Source organism: Lytechinus pictus, chromosome 2 (genome assembly GCF_037042905.1).
Source record: "Lytechinus pictus isolate F3 Inbred chromosome 2, Lp3.0, whole genome shotgun sequence".
Taxonomy (NCBI): domain Eukaryota; kingdom Metazoa; phylum Echinodermata; class Echinoidea; order Temnopleuroida; family Toxopneustidae; genus Lytechinus; species Lytechinus pictus.
In genome coordinates, this window is record NC_087246.1 from 21,072,251 (window position 1) to 21,082,416 (window position 10,166).

At 38.4% G+C, this 10,166-nt stretch overlaps 1 protein-coding gene across 1 annotated transcript in view; it reads right to left on the reverse strand.

The window, feature by feature from the left end:
- LOC129254583 (protein strawberry notch homolog 1-like) overlaps positions 1–10,166 on the reverse strand; it is a 52,701-nt gene extending 42,535 nt beyond the window's left edge. The window contains exons 1-4 of the mRNA XM_064112723.1: positions 9,857–10,166; positions 2,638–2,795; positions 1,186–1,281; positions 127–720 (exon numbers count right to left, since the gene is read on the reverse strand). Coding sequence (XP_063968793.1) covers positions 127–720; positions 1,186–1,281; positions 2,638–2,784 — 837 coding nt within the window. The 5' untranslated portion in view covers positions 2,785–2,795; positions 9,857–10,166. The remainder of the gene's footprint in view (positions 1–126; positions 721–1,185; positions 1,282–2,637; positions 2,796–9,856) is intronic.

The window sequence follows — 10,166 nt, forward strand, 5'->3', positions numbered from 1 at the left end:
TGTTAAAAGAAGCATAACAGGTATGTTAACCCTCAAATTATGAGCTAATTTTCTCATGAATAAAGTATATTTCTAGACTAGCACACTGTCAATGAGAGACCACAGTTCACTCTTGCTTAAACTAACCTGCGAAGTTGAAGGAAAGAAAGGTGTCTTCATCTTTACTGAGGGGTCATCTCTCCTTGGTAGTTGAAAAGAAGCTGACCGAGGTATAGTTGATCCGTTCCTGATCACACTTGGTGAAGATGATCTGTTGAACAAACCCGCTGGTTTTGTGACTGTTTGAATAGTTCGAACACCATCTGATTTCAAAAGGGCCGAGTCTGTATATGATCTGGTAAGACCTGGTGGCTTAGCAGTATCATTGAGGACTATCGTCTTCTTGGTTGCTTGCTGCACACCCGGGCTTGATGGCTTAACCAAAAACTTGACAAACTGCTTGTTCAATGGTGTCCCTCCCATGATTGTGTTGAGTCTTGATAAAGTATTAGAGCTGGTTTGTCCCTTCTCGGATGTTGTAGTGGTCAGAATGATGGGCTTGGTGGTGACTATTTGCTGACCATCAGGTTTACTGCTGATGATCTTTAGCACACTGGCCGGTGAGGCGAGGCTTGTTGACGATGCCGCGGACACTTGCCGAATGACTATGGTTTGTTTGGAGGATGTTGGAGTGACAGGCTGATGGTTCTCTGTGAAAGCCCTGGCAGTACTGATTACATTCTGTAAAATTATAGGATAGCTGTTTTCAAGTCAACAGAATTTTTGTCTCATAGCTTGACAGACTTCTTTAAAAAAGGCATGCATCCAGAATGTGGCTACCCATTTTGAAGGCAATATTTTAACAAATTGATTTGAGAGAAAAGGTGGCCAATATTATCAAGAACAAATATGTGTACTATTCCACGCATAGAGTTTGAAAAGTCTGAAGGTAAATGAAAATGTATGTGTTGTCTTCAGTGTCGGGACACTCCCATCCAATATGATTCTATTTCATCATACACATACAGCAAGATTAACTGATAACTGATTCTGCAAACTACATGCACGTCATTTTATAATTTATTCTTACAATATTCTACAACACCTGGGTAATGCAGTAGTTAAAATCTTAAGTTATTCAAGCAAAAATATCAGAGCTGTGTATTGCAGTATAACTTAGGATAAATCATCTTAAAAACTCTATACCTGAGGCCCATTGTTTGAGCTTGACGGTGTATGTTGTAACATCTCTAGAAGAGGATCTGATTCTTCGTCTTCCTCAACACCACTGACAGCCATGGCCTACGAGGGTGAAGAGAGAAGAAAAGAGAGGGAAAGGATTATAAGAGAAGGAGAGAGGTAAAGGAGGAGAGAAGGGGGAAAATCAGAGAGAAAGATAGAGGGAAAGAAGATAGAAATGGGTTAAGGGAGAAAAACAGAAGGAAAGGTAGGAAAAGGGGAGAGAAAAATGAGATAGTAAGGGTGAGAGAAAGAGGAAAGAGAGGGAGTGTAAGAGAGGGAAGCAAGGGAAGAGAAAGACAGATAGGAGAAGGGAGAGGAAGAGAGCAGAGAATAAATGAATGAAAGAATGCAAATTAATAAATAAAATTGAGAATAAATTGATACATGAATGAAACAAAGGATAAAGGGAGATAATTAATGAAAAACAGATAAACAGATGAAGATAGGAGCATTTAATGGATGGGAGAATGAGAAAACATCTTGAAAATTGAACAGCCAGACAGAAAAGACGGGCATTTTCAGGATTTCAAGAGAGACCAAGGTAGATAACAGATTTAAAAGCAATTAAACATGAAAACCGGTAATAAAATAAAAAGGTAGTATGCATGCACGTGAGAAAATCATTAGGGGAATAAGCATGAAAGGAGATAGTGGGAATCGAAGTTCGCCATAATTAAAATCAATTTTTTTTTTTTTTTTACAAATGTTTACAATTACTTAGAAGTCAATCAGGATTTGTTTCTTATTATTGCCACTATCATAAAGACCACTACATAAAAACCTACACATAAATATCACCATGGCCACTAATAAAATCACTGTCATTTCTAATATCATTACATATATATAGGGGGCCTATCATTTACACATTTTTTGCTGGCTCCATCATACAATCATTACCATCATCAGCATTCATCATCAGTATTAATCAGCATTATTGATCCCATCATCATCAAAGGAAAATGATTTGTGTTGAGAAAGCAAAATATGTAAACAAAGAATTTGTAGATCTCTAATTGGCAGTGTCAGGTGTCTAGAGACCAGTCTCATTACAGAATTGTCTGCCTCACGTCTTGTCTCAGTCTAGACAGATTCTGGACCCAAGTGTATCTGTCTGTGTCTCAGGTAACATTGTTTACATAATTGATGGTGTTACATTGTTTGTCAACATTTTCTAATGCTATTTCATTTTAATTGTTCTAAACTGAACCAATGGATATCAGTCTTGTAACCTGTTGGATAATTAACTGTGACTAAAATAAAAATAAAATGAATCTAATATTTTTTAATTATCTTTATCTAGATTGTCTCAACCTTGGTCTCTGTCATGCACTGTCTCTGCCTTAGACCCATCCCTGCTAATTGACAATTTGGTGAGCATCTCCCCTTGTATTACACCATCTCATATTCACTTACCTGAGCCAACACACTGCTGGGATCAGCTGGGAGAGAATTTGTCTCATCATCCTCCTCCATAGACGGGTTCAATATATCATCTAATGAAAGTCCACTCTCACAGAGGGCAGCAGACAAGAGATCCGGTGGATTGCCTGAATCTCCCATGGCAATTAACGCTAGCAATAAAAGGAATAACAAAAGAAAATATTTTAAAACAATAATTTGAAGAACTCATGATCTGCTTCTCCTACTCCTTCCAATCTTGCTTCTCCTCTTCATCTTTTCTGTTTCTTCTTCTCATTTGCCTTATCTTCTTCTTCCTCCATCTCCACTTCCTCATTTTCCTCTTCTTTTCCTTCAAATGCTTCAATTCTTCTCTTTTCTTCATCCCCTCCTGTTCTGGTCTTCCTCTCCTTTTATTTTACTTTTCTTTTTCCTTCTTTATCTCATCTATCATCCTCCTCCTCATGTTGGTTTTCTTCTTCTTTTTTCAGCTCTTCCTCAAATTCTCCTTCTCCTAATGGGATCATCCTTTAGCTCATGCTCATTCTCAGTCTTGATCAATCGATCACAGGACAAAATATCTAAGGTACTAGAAATGGTATCAATGGACACTGGCAATCAACAAATTTTCATTCAATCGTACGATTCATATTTATAGGCCGATGCAAGTATTTTATGATTCATGATATTTATCGACCGATGCAAGTATTTTTCAAAATCTAAATTGGCACTGCTCATGATATTGTCGCCCTCTATACGCGTCTTTGTAGCTAGGCTACAATAACAAAGACAGCAAGATGGCGACAATAACAGACTGTGAGTAAACGTAGTCTTGAGGACTCCATGATGATGTTTTATTAATATTTTGACATATACTTCTGCATCATGGAGTCTTGAACCGCCGGCCATATATGTATAAGAGACCCATGTAAACAAAGATGGATTTCCCTAGGAAATCCATAGTTAGAGGGTGAAATCGGTTTGTAGGGTCGAATTTTATTTATCTATGAACCTTGATGTGCCTAATGCGTATAAAGGGATAAAAATTATTTCACTATAAATGGTAAAATGAGACTAAAATTTAATACGTGATTATGAATAATTAGTAGATTATACTAATTATTTATAATCACGTATTAAATGTTAGTATTTGTGAAATAACATTTTTTATCTATGAATTGTTCTTCAAAACCACATCGCTAACCGGATGTACGTCATAACGAAGCGGTTCAAGGGTCAGGCTGTATTGTATTTGCTTTGTTGACAAACGGATCGAGGGATCTACAGGAGATCGGTCTGGTAAGAAACGTCTAATTTTTACCATTTTATAGTGAAATAATTTTTATCCCTTTATACGCATTAGGCGCATCAAGGTTCATAGATAAATAAAATTTTACCCTACAAACCGACTTCAACCTCTAACTATGGATTTCCTAGGGAAATCCATCTTTGTTTACATGGGTCTCTTATACCAGGGTGCTACATAACTTTTTAGAAGCACTTGCCCAGACGGGCAAGTGAATTTCTAAATAGTTGGAAAATACTTGCCCGAAAATACATTTCACTTGCCCGAAAAAAATCCTTCAAAATAATGTTTTTCCGCTTCAAAGTAAGTACTACGGTTTTATATACCATTGCCCCTTTCCTCTCTTTTTAACGTGAACTATTGTACCTTGTAATATTTTTTTTTCAAAGTTATTTTACCTCCTATGTCCGAAATTGGTGTCAATACACCATTTGATTAATTTCTCTCTCATATATTTTCATGTGCTTTTGTATATGACCATGACACAAAATAAAAAGGGGAATCACTGAAAATAACTAAAGAAGAAGGAAGGAAGGAAGGAAGGAAGGAAGGAAGGAAGGAAGGAAGGAAGGAAGGAAAAAAGAAAGAAAAGAAAGAAAGAACGAGGGAAGGTGAACAAATGGGTGAAGGAAAGGATGACGGAGAGAAAGAAAAAAAGGAAAGAAAAGAGATGAATGGAGAAGAAAGAAAGAACAAAGGAAAGAAAAAAAGGTTTCCTTCATTCTTTGAAATTAATAAAGAAAAAGGGAAAGAAAAGAACAAAAAAGGAAGGGAAAAGGAAAGTACATGCAAGAAAACAAAGGAAACAAAGAATAATGAACAGAGAGAGAGAAAAAAAAAGATCAGGAAAGAAAGCTACATTGTAGGAAAGATTGAAAAGATAGATAGAACAAAAAAAGGCAAGCGGGAAAGATAGAAGAAAGGATAGAAAAGAAAGGAAGAAAAAAAAGAAAAAAAAGAAAGAAAGAAAAAAAGAAAGAAAGGAAGAAAGGAAGGAAGAAAGGAAGAAAGAAAGAAAGGAAGGTAGCAAGTAAGGATTAAGGAAGGAAGGAAGGAAGGAAAAGAAAGAAAGAGGAAGAAAGCTCAAATTTGAAACAAAACAAAAAATGCAATCATCTAACAAAAATCTTGCTGATATTTGTTTGAAATATATTTCAAAAATTGTTGGAAAAATAAAAGTTTTAGAAATAAATAAAATTTCACAGAGAAACATTGACAAACTTAAAAATCAAATGAATCATTGCGGCATCATGGATCTTTCTTCCCACTACACCGATCACAACACTCAAAACGGCTGAAACTGGTTATGAAAACTCAATAACTTGCTCCTCCGATTACATCACCAAATCAGTAATCTGAGAATCCATATAAGTACAACAATTTTTCGCCGATTTTGTGATTATTTTGTTGGAAAAACTATTTTTCATGTGAGCTTGTTCACTTTGATTCGGAGTTTGATCGGGGATAGTACAGGTATGCACAGCAGCATGGATATCCATGCATGCCTGCCACACAGGCTGGAGGCTGGGAACGCCAGCCACATGTATGTATGCTGACTCTGTGTGTGTGTTTTAGTGTGTAGATCACAAAAAATGTTGCAAACTGGCTTGCAATTTGAATTGAGGAAGGTTGTTAACTTTGTTTTTTTCTCTCTCTCTTCTGTGTTTTAAGTGTGAAGTATGGGGAAACTTTGCAAAATTTCATTTCACAGTGAAAATTTTGCTTGCCCGGTTCGGGCAAGTAGTTTTTGTCTTTACTTCAAAACACTTGCACGACTCTAACTTTTACTTGCCCCGGGCAATCGGGCAAGCGCTTATGTCGCACCCTGTCTTATACATATATGGCAGGCGGTTCAAGACTCCATGATGAAGAAGTATGTGTCAAAATATTAATAAAACATCATCATGGAGTCCTCAAGACTAGACCAAAAGCTTCAGTCTCTGTATTTTGGTTGTTCCGCTGAACTACGTTGGCTCCACTCCAATACATAGACTGAAGAGTTGTTGGCCCGTGGCTATAGACAACGTATTAAGAACTAACATTTTATAGGTCGCGATTTAAAACTAATTTTTAAGCGAAATTTAGTTTCATGATTTCCATTATCAGGGAAATATATATAACTTAAGTAATTGAGTACCTTGGACCGGAGTTATTGAAAAAATCCTCTGGATGTAATGTTGTAAATCGGATCAAAAATCCGATTGGCAGTTAAGCTTCTAAAATCGAAATCGAATCGAAAATCGAATCGGCGATGTTTAAAAACAAAGGAATACATCAAAATTGTGTTCGCGGTCGCGCGCATCTTCCTGACAAATTCACAAATACGAATGCATCGGAATGGAAGTCACCAACATGCGCGATCGTTTGGAACATGTTTTAAAAGGGTTTTGAGGTGTTACTGCTTTAAAATAAACTGAGTGATTTTTATTAGACAGATAAACGAATGACGCGTCTTCCGAGCAAAGTCGCAAAGGAAAATAAAATGAAAATATTTCTCATAGGTCACAGGTCGATGAACGATCGGCGGGACATCTTTTATAAGTATATTTAGGTGCTAGCGATTTAGAATTATTGGAATGATCTCTTGATCTCGTACGATGTAAGAGAGTAGCGCAGTGAAGTCCGTCAATAATACAACCTTTAAAAGTTCACGGCGGCGTCCGCTATCAACACAAGGTTGAAGAGAAGATTCTATCATCATAAAGGAGGTAAAAGAGTAGCGCAGTGATGTCCGTCAGTAATGCGACGTTATTAAGTTCACGGCGGCATCCGCTATCACCACGAGGTTGAAGAGAAGATGTATATCATCATAAACGATGGAAGAGAGTAACGCAACGAGCTCCGTCAGTAGTACGATCTTTAAAAGTTCACGGCGGCGTCCGCTATCACCACGAGGTTGAAGAGAAGATGGCTATCATCATAAAGGAGGTAAGAGAGTAGCGCAGTGATGTCCGTCAGTAATACGACCTTATTAAGTTCACGGCGGCATTCGCTATCACCACGAGGTTGAAGAGAAGATGTCTTTCATCATAAACGATGTAAGAGAGTAGCGCAGTGATGTCCGTCAATAATACCACCTTATTAAGTTCAAGGCGGCGTCCGCTATCACCACGAGGTTGAAGAGAAGATGTCATCTCAGAGAGATCTCAGAGAGATCTCGGTGGTCAACCTCCTGGGCTCAAACCCTGCAATGACCAAGCAAATGCAATCTATTATTAGAGCATCGGTGGTAGCATTTGTCTCATCCACCAGCGCTAACATCTAGCCAAACTAGCCAACAAAACAATTACCTAGCAGTTTTCTACCTTTGAGTTCTCAACACTAAGTGTCTACCGAGGAGACTACTAGGGCGTGAAACAGGCCCAAAACGAACAACAACAACAACAACAGAAGATGTCTATCATCATAAACGATGTAAGAGAGTTACGCAATGAGCTCCGTCAGTAATGCGACCTTTAAAAGTTCATGGCGGCGTCCGCTATCACCACGAGGTTGAAGAGAAGATGTCTATCATTATAAACGATGTCTCGTAAACATCGTCAGAGATAATAATGCGACCTCTAAATAGCTAGCACCTCAAAAAAAATCTTGAAATATGTTCTGAACGATCATGCACTGTAACTAGATCTACGCCGATTTTTTCCTTCAAGGGGCATGATAGAAGATCGGAAGGTGATCGCCGATTGTGGTAAAATCAGATAAAATCGGGAGCCGATTTTAAAATCGGTTACAGTCTTATCTGGATGATTGAGAAATCTTTCATCTCAGACATTTCACCTAAGCTGACAGTTTTTCTTGCAAGTTGCCATCTTGAATGACGTCATTATCCTTATTAACTTTTCAATGTCTCGATATATCGAATGTCGTCTGCTACCTGTGATCGTAGCGGTTTAGCTCGCATATGGAGCAGATCGTATATATCGAAAGCAATATCGATATCACATTTGGTAATTGTTGACGCCCTCTCCGTTCGTTGGTGAATATTTCATATTTTGGCTGCCATTTTGGGGGTGATTCTCGAGACCAAGACTAGTATTAATAAACATCGGTAACGTACTATTTCATTACCTTTTAATCTTTTTTTTATGTCTTGAATCTTTAGTTCTCAAGACATTATTTAGGTAGTTTCTAAATCCTTAGACTGTAAATTCGATTTTTTTTAAAATATTGAAGTCTGGATATAATATAGTCGCCCGAATTGGTGACTGTGATAACACATGCGAGCTCACACTAACGAACTACCGTCGGTGAATGGGGATTATAGTGAAATGTCAGAAATTGTTAAGGAAATCCCTAACCCAGAGAGCTCCCGCCCGCACAGCGGGCGGGAGCCCAGAAGCTTACCGTGTAAATTTTGACCATATTCACCGGACTAGGGTGATTTATGGTCTAAATATTTCTCCAAATGAATTGTGAAAACAGAAAGTATACAATTACCACGATTATATGGATGAAGGTCTAACGAGTGGCAGTTTCCTGACATCTGGGCACAGACTGGAACCTCAAAAAACGAAAAGTTCTCTCCTTCTACCCCCGTTTCGATCGGCCATTTTTGTTAAAAATCGTAACAAAATGGCCGATCGAGACTGGGGTAGAGGAGAGAACTTTTCGTTTTTTTGAGGTTCCAGTCTGTGCCCAGATGTCAGGAAACTGCCACTCGTTAGACCTTCATCCATCAGTAGAGGCGCACGGCCAATATTGGAGACTGTCTCCAATGTGGGAGATTATCTCCAATATCAGAGACTTTTGTAAAGAATTTAGGTATCCAATTTCAGAGACAGTCTCCAGTTTTGGGGTCCAATTTCCTTTGTTTACATTTGCTGCAAAAGGATTAACTTGGCGGCAAATAAAAATGTGATAAGCAGATTCCTCATGAAAAATTACCCCTTTTCACCGTCTACTTTAAAAATTCACCGTCTACTTTTGTTTTGATAAGGATTTTTGTTGTCAATCACACACAAAACAAATGGGCTTCTGACCTCAGTGAGACAAAATTTTGGGTGGAAAAAATCATGCTTTTGTTGGTGTTGTTTCTTTTGTCCTTTTACAAAGCAAGTCTCCAATGTGGGAGATTGTCTCCCCTATTGGAGAGAGTCTCCCATATTGGCCGTGCGCCTCTACTGTCCATATAATTGTGGTAATTGTATACTTTCTGTTTTCACAATTCATTTGGAGAAATATTTAGACCATAAATCACCCTAGTCCGGTGAATATGGTCAAATACACGGTAAGCTTCTGGGCTCCCGCCCGCTGCGCGGGCGGGAGCTCTCTGGGTTAGGAAATCCCCAGAAACGACGGTTATTCCTGTCTACCTCAATACTAGAGTAAATGCTCCTCTACTTTTAATAATTTACCCCCCCAAAAAAGATTGATTTTTGGCCAAAAGTTGCAACCCAAGACTTGTACTACAGACAGTCAATGTTCATTGTACTTTGTAGCCCAAAATAATTTTGGAATTTGGGCTCAAAACCCGGCTAAAGAAAACAAGTAGGCCTAGGCCTAAGTATTTTGATTTGGAATTAGAGCAACATGCAACATTATCCCTGGACCCTGTCATGCCTGTTGGCCTGTGCATTGGCCAATATTGGGTAAGCCCCGACGGGATCGGGATATGGCTCAAATCGGCCTCTGGCAGTGGCATGTCGGCGCGGAGCCGGAGGCTCGGAGCTCGGGCACGGCAAAACAGTGGCCGGTGGCGGTGCTTGTCTTGGCTGGCGCTGGCAAGGCCCACCGCATTCAATGCCATGCCCATGGCCATGCGTGACAAAATCTCGTTCGCACGCACGGGCCATTGGCATTGCGTGCAATAAATAATGATGTTGCTTATTGACAAAACAAAGTCGTTATTATATGATCGATTGTAAAAAAAAAATACAAGAAATAATGTTATATTACTCTGATAATGATAAAGAACAAGGCATACCATACCTAAGTTGTTAAGCCGTTTTTTGTAACACTATGATTACATCCAGAAAGAAGGAACGAGTAAGACGAGTCGCAAATCGCAGAATTGCATTGCAGTGAACATAATATTGCCAATTTCAAAAATGTAAAATAAAAATATACCTAATAAGGATATTCAGAATGTTGATGATATTAGTTCTTAAAATTAAAGAGATATTTTTTAATTTTTTTTGATCTATTCATTATAGCCGTTAAAAAATAATAGTTGAAACGGACACGTTCAACTGACGATATCTATCTCGTATGTGCACATATGCCCAATCATGCTGTATAC